Source organism: Astyanax mexicanus, chromosome 1, assembly GCF_023375975.1.
Source record: "Astyanax mexicanus isolate ESR-SI-001 chromosome 1, AstMex3_surface, whole genome shotgun sequence".
NCBI classification, from domain to species: domain Eukaryota; kingdom Metazoa; phylum Chordata; class Actinopteri; order Characiformes; family Acestrorhamphidae; genus Astyanax; species Astyanax mexicanus.
Genome location: NC_064408.1, coordinates 115,478,893 through 115,501,086, shown reverse-complemented (window position 1 = coordinate 115,501,086; position 22,194 = coordinate 115,478,893). Strand labels below are relative to the sequence as shown.

General features: G+C 36.7%; 1 protein-coding gene across 2 annotated transcripts in view; it reads right to left on the bottom strand.

Annotated features, from left to right (window-relative positions):
- Window positions 1-104: 104 nt before the first annotated feature.
- Window positions 105-22,194, bottom strand: part of sv2a (synaptic vesicle glycoprotein 2A) — a 63,275-nt gene continuing 41,185 nt past the window's right edge. For both annotated transcript variants that reach the window (XM_007242151.3, XM_022668748.2), the window contains exons 5-13: window positions 20,793-20,926; window positions 19,267-19,356; window positions 17,130-17,240; window positions 16,890-16,978; window positions 15,980-16,144; window positions 15,189-15,322; window positions 11,545-11,748; window positions 9,783-9,942; window positions 105-6,457 (exon numbers count right to left, since the gene is read on the bottom strand). In XM_007242151.3, the coding sequence (XP_007242213.1) occupies window positions 6,274-6,457; window positions 9,783-9,942; window positions 11,545-11,748; window positions 15,189-15,322; window positions 15,980-16,144; window positions 16,890-16,978; window positions 17,130-17,240; window positions 19,267-19,356; window positions 20,793-20,926 (1,271 nt within the window). In that variant the 3' untranslated portion in view covers window positions 105-6,273. The remainder of the gene's footprint in view (window positions 6,458-9,782; window positions 9,943-11,544; window positions 11,749-15,188; window positions 15,323-15,979; window positions 16,145-16,889; window positions 16,979-17,129; window positions 17,241-19,266; window positions 19,357-20,792; window positions 20,927-22,194) is intronic.

The window sequence follows — 22,194 nt, the reverse complement described above, 5'->3', positions numbered from 1 at the left end:
TGGGCTAGACTTATTGAACTCAGCCACCTTAGACTTAAATCAGCTGCCAGTAATTAAGCCAATTGGAAACTTTTCCATTGTGTCAATAACTACAAAGCCAGTGGTTTGATCTTCATGACATTTGTTTATTATCCATATGTAGGTTTTCATCATTTCGCTGAAGAACAGGGTTGGTTCACTGCACAGGTGCAGCGCAGGTCCCAGCATGACTCGGAAAATGAGAAGTCTCTCACGAACCTTTAATACAGAACCATTTTGGTGTAACATTGAAATAGTCTTCATGTTCAATGATAATGTCAACGTCGTTACGCCATTGTCATTCTCATGTACAAAAAAGAAACGGATCACAAAAATGAACAACATACAATAGTACTCTAGTTCTTGTGTTCAACGGTTTTTGTCTTTTTCACTTTTTTATTGTTCCACATATTTATACTTTTACATACAAACAACTACAATCTCTACAGCACAGTACAATGATAAGGTGATAAACTCTGTCACATTGAAATCATGGCGATACATTGTAATCGACAAAAGCATCAAAAGACCTATGGGATATTTGTAGAATCACTGACATTGGCCTTTCAGATATTAATTTATTTATATATGTATATATATGTATATTTATATATTTATATTTCTCTCTATATATATTGTTTTCTTTAAATCACTACACATCTCATTGCATGTGGCCTGTTCGTTTTTCAGTGTGCTTTTACTTTTCCCAATAGAATGGGGGGAGGGAGGGTGCGGGGGCTGGAGGGGGCGGAGCAAAGAAACCTGTCAGTCACTTTTATTGCTTTGATTTCTTTTTGCGCACACGATTGACTGCTAATCATCGAAATACGAAACAAAAAACAAGAAACAAAAACGAGAAATCTGAACAATCATTAAAACACCCAGTAACAATCCAAACAGGTGAAGTTCACAAATTTCAGGACTGCTATTTTATTTACGTACAAATAATCCACAGCTTCACTGAGATCGTTTACTGTAGATCAGCGTGTTCACAGCGTACGACAGCGATATTGACATCCTTGTCTGTAGTTCAATGAACGGACCAAAGACAACACGGAGGAGACGTGACGCCTAAGATTTACATGCTGTACAACCGCGGATGGAAACAGGTATCGGCAGAGACTCCGCCTGACTGACTTGGCAGTGATAGCCTGCTGAGGAATGGCAAACTTGAGAAATGATGCGGGATGTGCTTTTTCATATGTAACCTTAAAATAATGTTGAACTGGATCTGATTCCCTGATAAATAAAAAATAATAAATAAACGGTGCTACACAAAGTGCCTAAATGGAACTTTGCAAATATAAGCTTTTTATAAGCTTACGCTTTCAAATGCACATGAGTAGTGCTGTCACAATTACTCAGATTAGAACTTAATTTTGTTCATTTTATAAATGCATTAAACATTATGCCATATTAAACATTTAATTTGCTAGTATTTCCCACGCCCTTAGATGGAAAATAAAAAAGGGGCTCAGAGGTTTTGGGCAGGAGTTTGGGGCAGCTTTGCAGGGCTGTAAAGCTGAAGCCCCGCCCACGAGAAGAGATACAGGAAATGGCAAGAGTAAAGGGAAGAAGGAGGAAGATGGGGAGGAGGTGGGTGTGAAGTTGTTGGACACGCAGGGAGAGAGGAATTGAGGGTTTATATAGGGTGGGGAATAAGAGGAGCAAGGGCGTGGATCAGTCTCCCAAAATTAAGTTATATTCATAACTCCACTTAACTATTAAATTCCTTAAAATACTTTTTAAACATGTTGGGCCATGTGTTATTCAACTTATATACAAGGTATCAGGCTTGTGTATAAACCTGTTTCTGTAACAACTGACAATTTCTTCTGTACTGGACTAATTGTAATTTTTGTAGTTAAATTTTATACTACAACCACATGTTTTAATAAATGGTTAATTTATCCAACATAATTTAATTTCCATTAAGATTAAACTTAAGGTAAAGTCAGTTATCAATATTAACAATATATAAAAGAATATATATGAACTGCAATTTTTAAATGCAGTGCAAAGTGTATTAATAATATGTTTTGTACATTGTTTAGGGCAAAAAACATGATTAAATCAAGATAACTGCAAGGTTATTAAATTATAAATGACAGTGACAGCACTAAACACTTTAATAGTGCCATCCTCTGCCATCCTAGTGCCAACCTTTTTTTTGCAAAGCTCTATTTAGGAGACTCTGTAGGGTATAAAACGTGAGTTTGTTGCTCTGTTTCGTTTGTAACTGAGTAGATCATTGTGCAACTCTGGTTTGGGTCCTATATGAGTGGCAGCTCTCTAGTTTTTTGCTCCTGCTCAGATTGTCACTGATGGTTTGTTTCTGACCTTATAGTGAAAAAGTAAAAGGCAGGTTCTTGAGTGATTTGTACTGGGATCCCTTAATTAAAGTCTGATTTGCTTAAGTTGTTTTTGCTGGAGCACAGAGAAGCCTGACTGGCCTGACTGTGGGACGCTGAGTTTAGGCTGTGGCTGATTGTGTGCTTAGAATCCATCACAGAACTACTTTGGTAACAAATCGTCATTTTTCTACACTGCAAATAATAATATTTTGGTAAGAGAGATTATCTAAAGTCTTGTCAAAAAGATACACAGATAGATTTCAGAAAATCTTTAATTTGCCAACGCTGGCTGAGGGTCATATTACCCATCCATGTGAGATCAAAGCCATTTGTGCTGTCTGGAACTTATGGATGGCTGTGGCATCACTGGGGAGCACTTAGATAGTTGCGCCATGTAAAGGATGTTTTTTTTTTATTATTATGAGATTGGTTTTAGATATTTTTATTGCTTTAAGACATTGCTCTACTGGTAATACATAGAGTAGTATGTATGAGTCGTTTTACAAATTAGGAGGCCAGTGATTCAAATATTCAAATATATGTTCAACATGGCATCTGTTCACAGACAACATCCAGCCATTTAACAAAATAGCCAATCAACTTTCAACTTGATGTGGTAATTTTTTTTTTTTACAATATGTCATAAAGCAGAAATTTGACCTACAGCGTCTAGTATTTTGATCTCTTTTTGTTTAAAGAAATGAAATCCTGTTCTTTTTTCACCAGAAATAACTGACTGGCCTTTTTGCAAAATAGCCACCAAATTAAAAGACTTTCCTCTAAGGACCATAAGCTTGTATTTGTTACTTGGCCCATTCAAGCACTATATTCTACCGGTCAAATTTAAGCAAAAAAAAAAAACTAAAAACATTTACAAAGGAGCTGAGAAATCTTAGAATATCTTATTGACAATCTCATAATCAGTTGATACCAGCCAGAAGATATCCTCATTTTTTTCTACTTTCATTTTTTGCAGTGTATTTTAATTTAATGCAAGGAACACCAAACTCCAGTGTCCTTTTTTTTAGTCTGAGTGCGTCCAGAATATGGCTGCTATCCTACAAAATGGCAGTAAAGAAGAGTGACACCTCTGCATTTTCTTTGTGATTAGCACTATCTGCAAACAGAAGCATCTAAGACTGGAAACCTGCTCTTTATTTTTTGCTAGACGTATCTGTGTAATTAACGGAAGGCAGTCATCAGTTGTACTCTAGATAAGAGGAATTGTACGGACCGAATGATCTGAAGTTCTACGCTGAAGTAAACATAAACCACCAGATTGGAAAATGAAACAAACAAAAAACATTAATTTCAGTTCTTCCGTTCTCTTTTTGTGCTGTGTTCACTCAGCTTTCTAAAACGCCCCAGATTTCAATTCAGTTTATACTGACAAAAAGTTTGACTAACTTTTTAATGTCCAGCACTTTTTAAAATGATAAATCTTATACACTCTCATTCATTTTTTTCAAGATTTTTAACTGTGTAGTGATGAGAACTTCACGTCAAACAACATTACAGCAATAAATTTACCCTGTGTTATGTGGCACAACCTGTTTTCTACAGACATCCAAAGTAAAAAAGACTATAAAATCAAAAACTCTCGCAACCATAGAAATAAATGCATACAAATATTATTCTGTGGAACACCTCAACGTTTCACATGCAAGCACGCACACGCACACATACGTACGCACACACGTACACACGTACACACACACACACACACACTCACATACATACGTACATATCTACGGGTACCTCTTAGTCATCGTAAGAACGGAAAAGAACATATGGACAAAACACATCGCGCATGAATTGCATTTGTGTTTGACTTGCTTCCGTCAGGTCTCTGAATATTTGCTTTTGTTCAAAATAAAAGTACCTTAAACCAATATATTTATATATACAGACATCAAGTAGAACCTATCTAAGACATTATGGTACTAGATTTCAACATCTGAAACGGAAAGAAATAGATTTTTATCTATTCAGAGTTTTTCCCTATATATTTATATATTTAACATTAGCTAGAGTGTTCAAACAGACAGACTGAACTGTATATTTATATTCAGTACATCATTTACAGCATTTTCAAAATAAAACCTATTGGTTTTTTGATAGTCTCATCAAACCGTCTTGTGCTTGATTTGCTTTTTTTTTGCCCCTCTCAGATTTTTTCATTTGATTTTTTTGTCTTTTTCAAGGAGACTCATGTGGGTGGAAGAAAAGACGTGTTTTTTTCATCACTATAGTTTTTCGCACGCTGCTGATCGGTAAATTCCAAAAAATCAGAAGCTGTGCACATTCAAGGAAAAACACGAGGATGGAATGTGAGGAGGGGCCTGTTATGGAATACATATATTCGTGAATATAGGGGCAATGGTTGTTTTCTAGTTTGGAATGGGACATGCATGCCCATACAAAAAAGTCTGAAATCTACTGAAAATATACTACAATATATTCTATTTATATCTTGGAATATATTGTCAACGTATAACCACATATCCCCCTTTTATTTCTAAAGGGGCCAACATTTTATTAACATCTTCTTATGTCACATTTTCTTTTTTACATTATCTCAGAAATCATCATGGGTAGAGTATGGGGATAGAGATAGAGCACTCAGGTCATGTAGGCTGTCATACTGTCATAAACCATATATTATATTCTCATTCATCTTCTCAAAACTTTATATCAATATCAATAAAGCCACTTCTGAAAGAACACCAGCATTCTCTCTCTCTCTTTATGGCTCTCTATGACTCTCTGCGAATCTTTGATTCCTCTCCTAAACCTTACAAAGTTTACAGTGCGCTCATCATATTACCATATTACGATCCGACTCTACCATCGAAGATCCCTACCTCAAAATAAAAAAAAAAAAAAAAAGAAATAACGACGTGATCTAAATGTGAGCTTCGTCACGCCCACCGATTCAAGATTTCACGCCGCTTCCTTTCGGTAGGATACCGTGAGCGGAAAATAACAACAACAACCAGCACCACAAGAGAGCAAAGAACACTCGAAACACTGTCCGTGCAGAAAATAACAACCCCAACGACCCCCAACAACCCCATCAACCCCCATCAAAACCAAAAACAACGCCCATCACTCTCACTCTCCATGATTTCCCACGACAGAATGGCTTGGACTAAGATTAAAGGGAGAAGTTAAACTCATCACAGGCCGGTTCTCACATAAAACTCTCACAAAACTACAAATAAACTTTGGAATGTGTCAAAAATGGCAGTTGTTCAACACATACACACACATATATGCACACATTTTGACATATATACACACTCACACCCACACATATATACCCACACACAACCTTTGTTTTCCCTGTAAGGGCGCTAATAACAGATAAGGACGGGATCAGTCCTCAGACCTCAGAGTATAATAGCCCTGGACTCAAACCCGACATCCTTAAAACCATGCCACTTGACTTGTTACAGACGAATGAATACAGGCGAAGTGTGAATTTGAAATCTAGTGTATATGAAGAGAGCAACCTGCACAAGACTGGATTAAACGATTACTAAATGGGTAGATGGCTTTTCTGTGGCGAGATTAATCTCCCAACTTCATGACCTCAAAGGGAAAAAGGAAAAGGGAAGGAAAAGTGAGCGGTTCTACAATCTGACCTGTGTTTGCTAAGAACTGTCGCTGTTTGCTGCTGAAAATGATTCAAAATGAATTTGCTCAGTAAAAGTTCGACACAGAAACAGAAGGGGCTTAATGAAACAACATCTACAACTGATCTCCTGTAATGAGAGGATTTTTAAAAAATGGTAGATTTTTGTGTGGTATTCTCCGCTGCTCGCAGCGTGGCTCACTCAATGGGGTTTTGGGAAACACTTCCTATTCAACGTCGCCACCTGCTGGCAGGGAGGCTGCACTATTGAAGCACCTGCCCCCGCGTCTCCGGAAGCTTCAGCGCCAGGAAGCTGCCGGCCGCCAGCGCTCCCGAGGCGAAGAGAATGGGCACCGCTTTGGTGATGCCCACGAAGGACTGGAAGATGCTTATTCCCAGCACTGCGGCCAGCTTACACAGGGCATTCAGAAAGCCGAAGGCAGTGGTTCTGTAAGAAAACACAGTGAGGAAAAGAGTTAGAAGTAGGGTATTTAAACCTTACAACAGTGGTTTATAACCTACATCCCCTTCCTTTCTCAATTTAAACAAAGTCAAGACTTGCTATTTTAGTTCTGCACTGAAGCTACAAATAAAATATACAGTGCTAATTAAACTGGGCTCATTTCAAACACTGCATCACCTTACATTTCAACCCAAAACCCAATGGTGAGACATTTAACACCCAATCCCTTTATCTAAAAATGTGGATATCTAAAACAGCGAATAACTGCAACTTAATTCTTTCTGTACCACTGTGTTTCAGCTCCTGACACAAAATTTCAACAGAATCTACAGTGGTTGGAGAATGAAACTGAAACACTTGGTCTTAGACCACAATAATTTATTGTGGTGATGGACAGTTCTGGTGGAAACAGGAGAGTTAAGGTGCACATTGAATTCTGCCGTGATTTGGGCAGCCGTGGTTTTATGTTTTTTGGATACAATCCGGGTTAGCACCCGAACATCCCTTTCAGACAGCTTCCTCTTACAGCATCCACAGTTAATCCTGTTGGATGTGGTTCGTCCTGCTTGGTGTAATGCTGACATTACCCTGGATACCGTGGCTCTTGATACATCACAAAGACTTTCTGTATTGGTCACAGATGCGCCAGCAAGACGTGCACCAACAATTTGTCCTCTTTTGAACTCTGGTATGTCACCCATAATTATGTGTGCATTGCAATATTTTGAGCAGAACTGTGCTCTTACCCTGCTAATTGAACCTTCACACTCTGCTCTTACTGGCGCAATGTGCAGTTAATGAAGATTGGCCACCAGGCTGCTCCAATTTAGCCATAAAACCTCCCACACTAAAATGACAGGTGTTTCAGTTTCATTGTTCAACCCCTGTTGGAAGTTGGAAGATCCAATGACTGTGTAAAACATGGACACCATGGTTCGGCTTCCTTTAGTTATATAGAAACAAAGCTAAAACTGTTCCCCATATTTGTCAGATTTCCTGCAAGTCCTTCCAGCCCAAGCTATCAATCCCTTCACTAAAGTGTAACATGCTTCGTTAGCTATTCATGCTAATGTAGCAAGTTATTCAGGTCCTGATGCAGCTCAGCATCCCTAAACCAGCACACTACCACCACCATGCTTCACAGTTGAAAAGGCAGTTATTTTTCCCAGCATGCTTCACAGCTGGAAAAGCAGAATTATGTTTTCTCATTACATAATACAAGGCCCGTGTCAGGCTAAAAGACGACTTCTTCTTAATGTCTTTTTTCATAATTTCTGCATATTTATATAGTAAACAAACTAATTCAAAATGGTTTCAAAAATAAGAGAATCTTATCAAGTCAGAATTGCCCATTTCAGAAATGGGAAATAGAAGCAGGTGTCTAAAGGGCGAAATACCTCTAAAAGCTCTCACACAAAATTAAATGATATCAGATTAGTTGCCTGATGGCTGGGAAACTGATTTACAGTAGGTCTGAGAAGCTTTCAACTTTTCATGATGGAATTTTTAAAGGCCAAAAATTCCAAATAATAGATTTAACCCATGAAAGAGTATAGATTTTTCCATCATCAATTTGTCACTTTTTTCACTCTCTTTAGATAGTAAATAAAAAGACTAAATTTGTGGTTTTTGTGTAAAAAGCTGTCAGATTCGTCTATAATCAACTATTCTGCACCACATCCCACTGTGAATCACAAGCTTACATTTTAACCACAGATTGTACTGCACTTTTTAAAAGATCAGTGGAATTCCCTGATGTAGACATGAGGTTTACACAGAGCAGCTCCAGGGCAAAACTGAAGAAACACATGTACAACCCTTTAAGCATGTCTTAACTGACTACATCTGGGATACCTGTTCTTCCTCTACATGCTACACCTTACCATACTGAACTCTTACATGTATACACATAATAATTATAATCCCAAATATAGTAGACACAAAGCTTAAACCATTTCTCAGTTTTATTTTTACCTGGAGAAAGTCATTTGTGCATTCATTTTTTTCAAGAATTAACAGCATTTGTAGTCAGTCAATATAGACTAGCACCAAGAAAAGAGACCATATTACACCAGATTATCATCCCTGAATTTGTTGGCTGTTCCTCATGCTGGTCTCAACCTTAAAGGCTCATTTATGCTCCAAGACTGGGAGAACATATGGGACAGTCTACTGCCCAATATTAGCCAAGCCATTTCATCGGTTTTTAAATCAGGTCTATAAACTTACATGTACAAACTGGCATTCGAATAGCAAGAAATTGTGGTAATATAATTTTTTTTAAATGTATGTTTTCTTTCTTTTGTTTTATTTATTGCTATTTAGCTTATTGGTTTTATTTTGGTTTAACTCATGTATAGTTTTATTTGTGTTTTTCCTGTTTTATGTGTTCGTATCTTTCATTAACAAGATGTTTAAAGAGTGCTTTAGTAATAAATCTTACTTTCTTACCTACCTTTAGTTATAATTACTGGACAACATAATATTTACTACAGATTATTTTAGTTTAGTAACAGCTGCACCTTAATAATACATACTGGTACTTTTATTTATTGTATTACCTATTGCCCTGAATCCTTTATCAATTGCTGCACTGGAGATCAAGTATAGCAATGTTTAATTGTACTGTACAACCCTTTATCTGTACAATGATAATAAATTTGAATTGAATTGAACTGAAAAAAAAAATGAAAGCCTTGCTAACCTTGATCATTCTCAGACAGTGCACAATACCTCTGCATAAAACCCAATCAAATATTACATAAACTAATAAATGCAGCATTAAAACAAACATGATGAAAGCTTGACCACATGGGGGAGCTGTGTGTAACAGAAGGTAAACCCTGTGGCAGGCACCATGGTTACTGCACATCCTCCCACAAATAATGCGTAGTACTCAGAGCCAGGCCAGCTGGGATTTCAGACATTTTGAAACAGCATTTTCAGATATTCCCCCCAAAGAGTGATGATGATGATGATGATGCATCAGAGCTGCAGAGAAGAGGTGGCACTGCAGAGGCCATGCAGCTAATGCACTGACGAGCAGTCAAAATTCTACACATGCTCTTTACTTATCATATAAATATGGTTTATAACCATAAAATAACCTAATTTCAGAGAACCTGTAGCACATTTTCAATATTTTTGCAAAAAGTCTAATAATAAGATAACATAATAGCGATATTAAGATGATCTGTTTATTTTAATATTATATACATATAGTTAAACATCTATACATATATATGTCTGTGTGTGTGTTTTAAATAAATACATGGCATCTGTATTTTTAAAAGGTAGGAATTCTGAGTACCTCTTGTCAGACGGGTACAGTTCTACTGTCAGTACGTCCAAGGAGTTCCACGACGCAATGCTGATGCCTCCAAAGAGACAGAGGAGGGCAATCATGGCCGACTCGCTGTTTCCAAATGACAGGAAGAAACAGCTGACACAGGAGATCACACTGGAACCGGCTGCAGAGGAGAAAACAGGAGTGTGTTTTTATTCTGAGGACAGTAACTGCAGAACATAAACACAATATTAATATATATAATATGTACTGTTCAGTGTTTTGTCTGCTACATTTACTCCATGTGTTTTCAGTAGACAAAACACAAAAGTACAAATTGCTGCACACATTCACTGTGGCATTGTTTCAATAAGCTTCTGCAACGTTACAAGATTTATTTTAATCCAGTGCAAGATCTTGCAGTAGCATTGATGATGGTAGAGTCTGACCAACCACTGCACAAAGCAGCACTTCTTCGGCACATCCCAAAGATTCTCAATGAGGTTAAGGTCTGGCCTCTGTGGTGAACTTTCAATCCATGTGTGAAAATGATGATCTCATGCTCCCTGAATCACTTTTTCACAATTCCAGCCCCATGAATCCTGATATTGTTATCTTGGAATATGCCCGTGATCATCATGGAAGAAATAAAAAAAATCTATTGATGGAATAACCTGGTCTATATTCAGTATATTCAGGTAGTCAGCTGACCTCATTCTTTCAGCACATACTGTTGCTGAACCTAAACCTGCAGACCAACTGCAGCATCAAACCCACATCCTTTACTTACTTAAATCCAGGTGGCGAGCTTTTTTGGTCAGGCAGTGTATTTCTGTAAGTCTAAAGTCTAAATATAGTATCAAGTGATTATAAAATTTCATTACTTGATAGCTAAACTGGCCTCATATTTACATTCTTTTCACTAATGTCAGGCAGGCATGATCAATCTGACTGGCAGCGTTTTGGGCAGCAGTAACATCAGGGCAGCAGATTTGTAAGGGCATGACAAATTAGCATAGACCAGGTTGGGTTACAATAATGTAGGAACTGTAATTTTAAAAAGATTTTATATGAAATAAAACTTTAAAACAAAGGTAAAAACATTGTGATAAAAACAATATGTTATAAGAAATATGCTCTTAATCTAAAGATGCTCTTAATTTTCTTCTGTGGTCATTCTTAACAGCCATTAATACTGCTTATAAAGATTATTTTTTTTATTTTCCAAATTCATTTCAGTTCGTACTAAGGGTTTTATGAGAAAAGTAAAGAAAACAAATGAGAAGATCCTTCAGACGATTTTCAAATAGTAGCTAGTTACATTTTCTACATTTGTTAGATATGAAGTTTACTGCATTTATTCACAAGTTTATACACTTGCAATCCTTACACAGCAGTGATAGTGTTTAAAGGAGAATGTTTTTGACCCACATTTCTGAGCAATAATGGTTATTGATCTCGTATAAACTAGGATTCGGTTTGGCTGGTCTTTAAAAAAGAATTTTAAAACAACCCTTGTATTTTATGTTTCTTTTGGTTAATTTATTATTTAGATGGTAATAATAAAAGTCAATTTAAAGAAGACACATTTAATTAGGAAGAAAAAAAGTTGGTGGGTCCACTATTATTTTGGATTGTGTATTAGAGTAAGCAGCAACATATCATTCTATCATTTCATTGTGATCATTTCATCACAATCTATCATTTCAATCAAACCTCACTGCATTAATATCCTAACACTGATCTGTTGCATTCATGGCTGACCAGTCACAGAGCTTTTTTTTACCCAGCATCCTCAGGCGTCCGATCTTGTCCATGAGCAGAGCAGACACAATGTTCCCGGGCAGGACTGCCAGCGTGCCCAGAAAACTGACAAAGTAGATCATGTAGGCGTTGTTCTCGTCACTGAAGTCCAGCAAGCAGCCCTCTTTGTTATGCAGGAAGGTGCTGTTGATGAGACGACTGTTGACCAGCCTGTATTTAAACAGATCTGGAAAGAGGAAGAGACGCAGCTTATTAAACCAACACTAAATGCCACAGCACTTAATGTCTGCTTGTGTGCAGCAGAAGCGGCTAATAAATCCACAGCAGATGTGCATTCAGTTCAGAGCAGATTGTTAAAATGAATATTTACATATGAATAGTATATAATAGAACAGCACCACAGAGTAGTGTTTCATTCTCTGCTGCTGCTGCTGCTACAGAAAAAGCAGCTTTCTCTGCTTAACCCTCTCAGGCACTATTAAAGAATATATATATATTTTTTCAGATTTACTAATATGGAAATGTTACAAACCATTAACTTAAAACATTTTTTAGGTGCAGGATCAAAGGTCATTTTTAATTACTATACACTAATGCCTTTACCTATATTACTTGCATGTTTTATTTAGCAGGATTTTCCAAACCATCCTACTACCACCACCATGCTTTACAGTTGGAAAGAGGTTCTGACTCATTCCAATAAAAAGCATTACGTTTGCAATAAATTTACATTTTCAGATGTAACATGACTTAAACAGTAAACAAACTAATTCTAAAGGCTTCAGTAAGGGGGAATAAAAGCACACATCTTAAAGGGCTTAATACCTTTAAAACCTCCCACACAGTGGGTAAGTTTTTACATGAAGAGATATCAGATTAGTTGACTGATGGCTGGAAAATTATATAAAAATATCAGATTTACTGATATGGACATGGATATGGAATTACAAACCATTAAACTCATATTTTTAGGTGCAGGGTTAACTGAATAGCAATGCTAAGGTAGATTTATGACTAAAAGTGCACCGGATTAAGCACATTTATGATTAGAATGCCACTACTGATGTAGCTAGCTAGATAAAAGTGTGAGTAGAATAGCCCTGCTGAGGTAGCTAGATAGCAAATGTGTGATTAGAATAGCCCTGCTGAGGTAGCTAGATAGCAAATGTGTGATCAGAATAGCACGGCTGAGGTAGCTGGTTAGCTAAATTTGTGATCAGAACAGCACTGCTGAAGTAAATGTGTTTCAAATGTTTCAGTTCTGGCCAAAAAATGAATTTTAATGCATCCTTACATAAATTGTCCCCTGAGCTGCTCATAATATCAGTGTTAAAAGGACTTAGCATGACCCAGCTTTGCAGAAAAACTGCAGTTTTTACATCACTACCTGTGTGCTACAGGTTTTACTTTCACTACAAAACATCAACAATTATAGAAAATGTAGAGATATTTTCTTTAACAACAACTGCAAAGTGAGAAATCTAGAAAAACAGAATCACTGTGCTTCAAAGGGTTAAGAACTGGGTTCAAGACAAGAGGCCAATAAGCCTATAAGAGAATACCAGTCTTCAGTATGTATCTAAACTGGCTCCTGAAGGGGGATATTTAGATTGACGCAGCAGCAACAGATTTTGCTCATACCTTAAAGAGTCAGAATTGCAGCCTTTGTTGCTAGGATACCTGAAATGATTTCAGCGCATTTCATACTTCCACTGAATGAGGTCATTTTGACTGATGGGGGATGCATCAGCCAGCAGTCCTCTATTTAAGGATTATAGATGAGAGAGACTGGGCTCGGCTCCTGTCTGATTTACACTATTGACTATGCCCGTCTTCACCATTAATGCAGATACATTCAGGAAGCACTGCCACGTCAATACACAGCCCCAATCTGTCTTTTCTGGGGTTTTAAATTAATAACAGTCTTTGTTGTTAGTGGGAGGTTACAAGATTGATCCTGGGTGATGCCAAGACCAGCTGTGGACGGGGATAAAGTAGAGCACACCTGGCATCATAGCATTTTATACTGTAATACAAACTCTAGTAATGTAGTAATATTGGACAAAACCCTATAATGTCATAGGATACTACAAATGATGAACCTGAAAATTACTAATTAACCTGACAATTACTAAAAACCCAATGATGTAATAAAGTATTACAAATAATCAACTTGGAAATGTCATAAATACACAAAAAGAGAAATGAAATGAAATTAAACTAAATTCCAATAATGTAATAGAGTTTTACAAATATAAATTGGACAAATATATGACAATAGATAATACATCCATGAAAAAAATATCTGTACCGCCAAAAACAAAAACTCATTGAATACAAGTCAATATGGACACCCATCATTACCTTCCTCCAACAGTAATCAACCTACAAAATTAACCAATACACCATTAAAACAGCTAAATTGAGATTCTATACCCAACCCAACCCAACTGTCTACTTAACAAATAATCTCCTTTTATTTGTGCACACACACACATACACACTCACACTTACATATCAAAGTGACACCTGGTATTTACTACATTAATTAATTATTTTTCATTTAATTACTGAATCACTCTCTACAAACATTTAACCTTATGTTTTATCCTTAACTATTTTTGTTTGATTTTGTTGTTTTTTTCTCTTCTCTTAAATAAATAACCAATAAAAATGAAGTCTTTAATGGGTAATACTGGAAAACCCTATAATATATTCTATAATTTAATAGGATAACACAAATGTTCAACCTGAAAATGTTAGAAACTTCCAATAATGCAATAAGCTAATACAACCTAAATCAATAAATAAATAAAAACACAAAATAATTTAATAACCTACAATTACTAATTAACCTAACTAATTAACTAATTAAGTTTTACAAATAATGAACTTGGCAATGTAATCCATTTAATAAAATAACCTCCAAATATTGTAGAGAAAAATAAATAAATAAATAAAACCCAAACAAGAAATAAAAATGAAATAAATTCCTACTTATGTATAAGGTAATTATAAATTATTAACCTGAAAATTGAATAAATCCACAATGATACTATAGGGTATAACATTTATTGTAGAAATCAAAATTACATTAACAGCCAAAATTCAGTGGTGCATTATTAGGATTTATTTGTTTTTAAAATATTACTATAATTTTATTACATTTCTCTGTGGTACTGCATTATTGAGGATTAGTCCTTACCTTCCCAGTTCTGACTATCGGAGGCTCTAGTACTTTTGAGCAGATTACATCACCAAGATCCACCTACTTTGAGAAGGGCTATTTGACTATTAAACAAATCCGCCAACTGTGTAAAATACCATGACTACATCTTGTGGCAGCTTAGTTATCTTCACAAAGCACAGTGCAGCCAGCTGCTAGATATTTCTGACTAGATCCCCAACCTCGCCCCCCTCTTAGCCCATAAGCTAGGACTCCCACTATCCCACAATGCTGCTAGTGTGTACATACGGATGTGAGCATAGCCAATCAGAATTTTAACTAACCTTTTTTTTTCTTTCTGTGGCCTAAATGCTGAAAACATTAGCTCTATCAGATGCTCTATTTACATGTAGGCGGGGCTTCTCAGGCCCAGGCTAACACTGCAATTAGGAACAGATGGAGGGCTGGATGGCTGCCAAAGAAAGCTATCCTGTTCTCACCTGTGTTGTAGAAGAGGGTGGCGATGAAGGTGCAGTTTTTAAAGAAGGTGTTGGTGGAGGTGATGTCCTCGAAGTAACACTCCTCAAACAGAGAGTCCTCAAACACCATAGACTTCATCTTCAGGTTCAAAAACCTTTAAAAAGTGCGGAGAGGAAGCTTAGACTAACAGAACATCTCATTTCACATGATGTGATATGGAAAGTGGAAACGCTGGCTAATGGGCACATATAAATATGATGCAAATACTGTGTAGTTCGGCCCAGTTTTCTGAAGACTTCACACAGAAATAAGTGTGCTCATTAGAACCTGCTGTGCTCATTAGAAAGCGTGGTGTACACTGGAAACCATTATCATTATAAAATGCCTTTTTTGAAAGTGGGCAATTAGAGGATGTCGTGCACCTGGGCAGCACATTACAGTTTCTGTTAACATCCACTGGATGATCTGAACAGTAGGCCTTCAGGACTATCTCCTATCTTACAATTTCCTTACATTAGTACATTAGTTCCTAAGAAAATCATAACAAAAAAATCTCTGTTAGATTCACAATGTTTTTGAAGCACTTAATTGTTCACAGTTCTGCTCAAATCTTACAATAAACACATTGGTGAATGTCAGGATCAGTGTGAAAATAGTTTTATGAAGAATCTGATACTTTATGAATGTTTAGCTTAGCTCGCTAAGCTATGGCTAGCTAAGTAAAGGGGTACAGAACCAATGCTTCAAAAAAAAATATATATATATATAGTTTTTGCACGTCCCACAACAGTTGCTCCTGCCGAGTGCTTACTTGTTGTTAAAGTACTCTCCTTGGCGATGGATCTGGTTCTCCAGGGTGAAGTTGAAGGTCACATGTTCCACTTTCTCCTTGATGAAGACTTTGGTGCGTGAAGAGTACTCCTGCTTCTGCAGGTACTTGATCATGTCAGGGAACCACACCGTCAGGCCGTAGTAGCTTTAGGAGAAAGATCGGGGTGCCATGAGACAGCTCATTAAACGCTAATGATTCCAGTAATTACATGAGTATCGTTTTTATAGAGATACAAAGATTCACTGGAGCCAGGACAGCCAGTGCTAATCCTCCGAGCTTATATGGAAAAAAGCTAACAAGGCTAAAGTTAGCAGTGCGTGAAAAACACCAATTAGCATGATCTCATTTGTTTAATGTGAACTGAGCTGATAGTTTGCTAGTGTTTTTAGCATCTTTACTAAAAGAGGATTGTAGAAATGCTTTGGTCAGTTCCTACCCACTAGCTTGGTCTCCCTCACCCTATCACACAATACCAGCAGAGTGATAGGCTAGCAGCTAAGTCAGCCATCTAACAGACAGCCACGTCAGCTGGGCTCACACTGAGTGATGGGGTGAGGAGAGGGCCATCCTTGCCGCTCAGAGAGAGGGAAGCAATTCATGATGGCTGTAGGATGGTTATGGGGCTTTAACTTACAACCTAAGGGCCTTCCTTATTTCCACGGTTAAATTCTACAAAAAACATAAATAATACACTAATCTTGTTTAAAATGCTGAAAAGGTTTTTGTTGATGTTTCTTCTTTGTATTTTAACGATCAACTCATCTTCAACAAACTTTTTCCAGTAACAGACAGTTTGATCAGCGTGCTCAAATTTTGCATATCACTGTATATAAAAACTGCTCCAAGTTTATGCTATGCTCAGTTTCACGGTAGCATAAGGAGTCTTTACCTGAATGACATGGAAAACCACACAGCCATCATCATGTAGGTGGTACGGCGGTACTCAGGATTGAAAACGGTCAGGAAGTTGCTCCACACCTGCAAATTTAGACAATGATTTAGCACTGGTCTAATCACAAGTCCCTGTACCGTGACAACTGGCATGTCAGTGTAGGTATATCATTAGTCTTATTGACTCCAGGCATGGTTAAATGTAAGTCAATATTTGTAGTTCTAATATCTGATGTACCTGATGAAAGAGATTGGTAAGCTTGATCCTCCAGCGCTGGTGCCAGGCTGTGGCATCACCTCCCATATCCACCAACTCATCCATCTGCTTCACTGTCTTAATAGTGGTCACCTAGAAATTTCATTTTTACATTTTAATATTAGACAAATATAAAATGAGTAAATATAAAAAAACAGTTTTTATATGATGATTTAATTTATCAAGGGAAAAACTATCCAACCAAAACCAGCCCTGTGTGAAAAAGTATTTGCTCCCAAACCTAATAATTTGGTTACGCCACCCTTCACGACAACAACTGCTATCAAGTGTTTATGATAACTAGCATTGAGTCTTTTTACATCTCTTTGGAGAAATTTGATTCACTCTTATTTGCAGAGTTCACATTAGAGGGTTTTCCAACATAAACAGTCTGTTTAAGATCATCCACAGCATCTCAAACAGACCACTCCTCCAAAACCTTCATTTAGTTTTTTTTTTATTTATTTGAGCCATTCAGAGGTGAATTTGTTTGTGAGCTATGGATCATTGTCCTGCTGCAGAACCCAAGTACACCTGAGCTTGAGGTCACAAACAGATGACCAGATATTATCCTTTAGGATTGTCTGGTAAACAACAGAATTCATGGTTACATCAATTACAGCAGCTTGTCCAGACCCTGAAGCAGCAAAGCAGCCCCAGACCATCACACTACCACCACCATGATTGACTCCTGGGGATCATGAAGATGTTTGTTGGCAAATGTAAGACAGGTCTTTGTGCTGTTTTTGGTCAGCAGGGTTTTTCTTATCAAAGTCAAAGTCAAAGTGGTTTTTATTGCCATTTCAGCTATATACAGAGTACACCATGGTGCACATAAACACAGTGTAGACAGAACAAAAGTGCAACAGTACAAAAGTGCAGACAGACAATACAACACAATACAGACAAAGGATTAATAAATAACAAGACAGTGTGCAAATTATGCAGTGTGCAAAAAAGACCAGTGAGGTAGTAATTACCTCTATTACACAGTGTGCAATAGAGTCCAGTGAGGTAGTAGGGTTTTTAGTGCTTTCCATTTTCTGGGGTAAGTGGGGTAAGAGTGTGTGTGCATGTACAGAAAACCATCAGTTCAGTCTCTGCAGTTAAGGAGTCTGATGGCTTGGGGGTAGAAGCTGTTGCAGAATCTGGTCGTGCTGGACCGGATGCTGCGGTACCTTCTTCCCGAAGGCAGGAGGGAGAACAGTTCGTGTGAAGGATGGGTGGGGTCATTCACAATGCTGGTTGCTTTGCGGATGCTTATTATTTAATTATTAACACCTGACCTTAACTAAAGCAAATGAGTTCTTTAAATGCTGTTCTGGGTTATTTTGTGACCTTGTGGATGATTTGTCTAATTTCGGTAGGTTCATCAATGTTCCATGTTTTCTCCATTTGTGAACAATAGCTGTCACTCAATTACTTTTTCACAAAGGGTTAGGTACGTTTGGATTAAATGAATCACTATTTAAAAATTGACATTAAAAACAACATTATACTGGTGTAAGAACGCTTGGTTTAACATAGCAGGTAGCTCAAACATGACAAAAGCATAGATTAAAAAAGTGTACATGATTTTACCAGCCAAATGTTTAATGGATTTCTACATTCATACATTTTCTCATATTTGTAATGTTTTATAAGGTATGAACATGAATTAACATTAATTAGCAATCCGTATGTGTGCACATTCATTTATATATTTTTGGATGGTGAACAGGTGGTGTTCACACGTCACATATTACAGCTTTCCTGAATGTGATGAGGCACGTCTCAAAAAAATGAGAGGATGCTTGCATACAACTTGCAGTTTTAAATCCAGCATTACTTAGTTGCCAGCCCCCAATTCAGTTCGTGCCAGATACGTGTCAAACATTATCCACAGAAACAAACTGAAAGTTTGGGATCAAACAGAAGTTTGCATAATTTTATATAACTAATTCCAAAACTGAAAAGTATCACATAAATGGGTGACACTTTGATCTCCTCCACTGCTGTAACAGATAACTAGAAGCTCATTAGCATGACTGAATAATTCATTTTTTAATTGGAGCGATTCAGAATCCCCGGTTTCTAGGTCGTTTCTCTGAGCTGTTGTAGGACGTTCGCTGGTACTTACAGAGAAGACCCTCTCAGGGTAGCCCTTGGCCCTCATGTTGGTGTCATGGACTTGTTTCAGGATCATCCAGGCTTCATCATGTTTCCCATTCTGTTAAAAGATGATGTTAACTTACATTACTACCTCATGATAGGCAGCACAACAACCAGAACACCAGATAGAAAATGATTATATGCTGACTGTAGTAAGACATACACGACTAAGGCACAATCCTATTTTTTCAGAGGCACACTCCAAACAGAGGGCTAAAAATCACTGGCAAGATGGTGGCACAGGCGACTAATTTTTTTTTTTAATAAGCATAAAATAAATCAGTAGAAGTTCATCCCAATATCCAAACTATCTTGGTTTCCCTTGGCTTTTCCTTGCTTATTGCAATCAAAAAAGGTTAGTACTCCCTATCATGTTTTACTAGACCCAAAGTTAATTTCACACTGGAGTTCTCTTTTAAATGGTGCAACAGACAGTAGAGGCTGCAGCATTTATGTTGGAATGGAAATTAAAAGAAAATAAAAGCTACTAAAAGTGCAAGAGGATTTTACTCTGTTCCAAGGGGAAGGCAAAAACAAGGGGTAGGGGAACAAAAAAGAAATAGGATTGGGCCCAAGACTGCTTTACCAAGGGGGCCCAAGACTGGAACTCTTTACCAATGTGTTACTAGCTTTAAAAGGCAGCTAAAAACCTTCCTGTTTAGCTTAGCGTTCTACTAGCTTCTGTTCTGCTTAAATTTTTTTTTTTTTATTTGATTGACTTTGTTGGTCTTATCTATTTTATTCTATATTTTATTTTAATATGAATGTCTTTTAATTACTACTATTTTATTACATTGTTATTTTTTAATTGTTTCATTTGTTTTATATTAATTTTACATTTTGCTGTTTTATTTCATTTTATTGTGAAGCACTTTGAGCTGCATTTTTATGTATAAGAGGTGCAATATAAATAAAGCTTATTATTATTATTTTTTTTTATTATTATTATTACAAAGAAACTTTTTGGAATAAGGTGGCCCTAAAATAGAAAATATATATAACTGGAGGTATAATGCTAAAATAGATAACAAGTTAACGCTGTTTTTAATAGAATCTACTTTATGGATTCCATATTAGCGAGATAGGTAATAGCATACTGTTACCTATAATATGGTAAAACTGGAACTATCCCTTAAAGCAGTTTTTAATAGAACCCACTCTATGGATTTCAAATTAGCAAGATAAGTAATTGCATACTGTTATAAAATGCTATAAAATATAAAAATGGTAAACTGTACGTAACTACTATAAAACAGATTTCAATATTGCTTATATTGTTTTTGCAGTCTACATAATGCTAAACTGGTAACTATGCATTTCCATTTACTATAAGCCAAATTATTGTAATTCCAGTTCAAATTCAAAGAAGCAACATTTCAGACAATAAAGATGTCTGTGGTAGACTGTGGTAGTGTGTGTAAATTTGATTTTGGGACAGTATAAGATGAATGTGATCTGTCATCTGGAGTTTTGTGCTGCTGCTGAGTCACTGACCTCCAGGAAGAAGCGTGGGCTTTCTGGCATGGTGTTCAGAGCTGCGATGGCAGCCACCGCGGGGAAGGCACAGACCAGCACAAACACCCTCCAGCTATGGAACTGGTAGGCTGAACCCATCTGGAAGCTCCATCCTGGTTGGAGAAACAAAGAAAGAAACAGATGTTAGCCAAAGCCACAAACAGGACCATGAACAACATCTCATCCCAGCCCTGTTTCGTCTGCTTTAGAGCTGAATTTCTACCTTTAAAGAGTTAACTAGACACTGCTATATTAGGCTCAGGGAACGTCTGAAAGTGCCTCCAAATAATTTATGTTTGAATCTTTCTTGGGGATTCTAAATTACATAACAGGGAATCCTGTTTCACAGCATTACTCCTCAGCCTGCTGTACTCACTGGGAATACTACAGCCGTGGAGGATGATAACAGTGGTGAGGGCAGAGCTGTTTTACTGGAGCAGGGGATGACAATAATTGTGGTAAAGTCAGAAATGTTACCATGATGTTAATTGTGACCATAAATAACAGTATTATGTTATCATTAAGGGTTTTAATGTAACTAAATATAATAACTATGGTAAGAGTGAGGGTTGGATTGTGATCATATATACTTGTAATGTCAGCTAGGGAAGATTGTGAATATATATATAATGATGTAATATATATAACAATAGGGGTGGGATTGTTGCCATATATAATGATAATGCAAATAGCACGGGTAAGATTGTTTTTGTATATAATGATAATGTAAATAGTGAGGGTGAAATTGTTAACATATATGAAGGTAATGTAATTACGAAAACAATGGATTATTAAAGGTACGATTGTTAACATATATACCTATGAGGTCATTAGTAAAGAGGAAAGCATTTGTATGTCATTAGTGACGGTGGGATTAATAATATATATAAAGATAATGGCTTTAGTACATATATAATTGTTATCATATATATATATATATATCATTCATCATAAGTCATTAGCGAGGGAGGAATTGTTACCATTTGTAACAATAATGTCAGTAGTGTGGGTGGGATTGTCACCATATATAATGATAATGAAAATAGCAAAGGTAAGATTGTTAACATAAAGATAATGGCGTTAGTAAGGGACGAACTGTTTTAATTTGGATGGGATTGTTACCATATATAACAACGTTAACAGTGAGACAGAAAGCGTTGTGACTATGATCATACAATATACATCACTCATTATTAGTGAATGCAGAATTGTTACCAACAGAATATGTATTTATAATGTCAGTAGTGAGGATGGCACTGTTAATATACAGTATATAACTATAATGTTAATAGTGGGGGGTGATATTGCCACCATATATAACAATAATGTCATTAGTGAGGGTGGGATTGTTCCCATACATTATGATAATGATTTTTTTTGT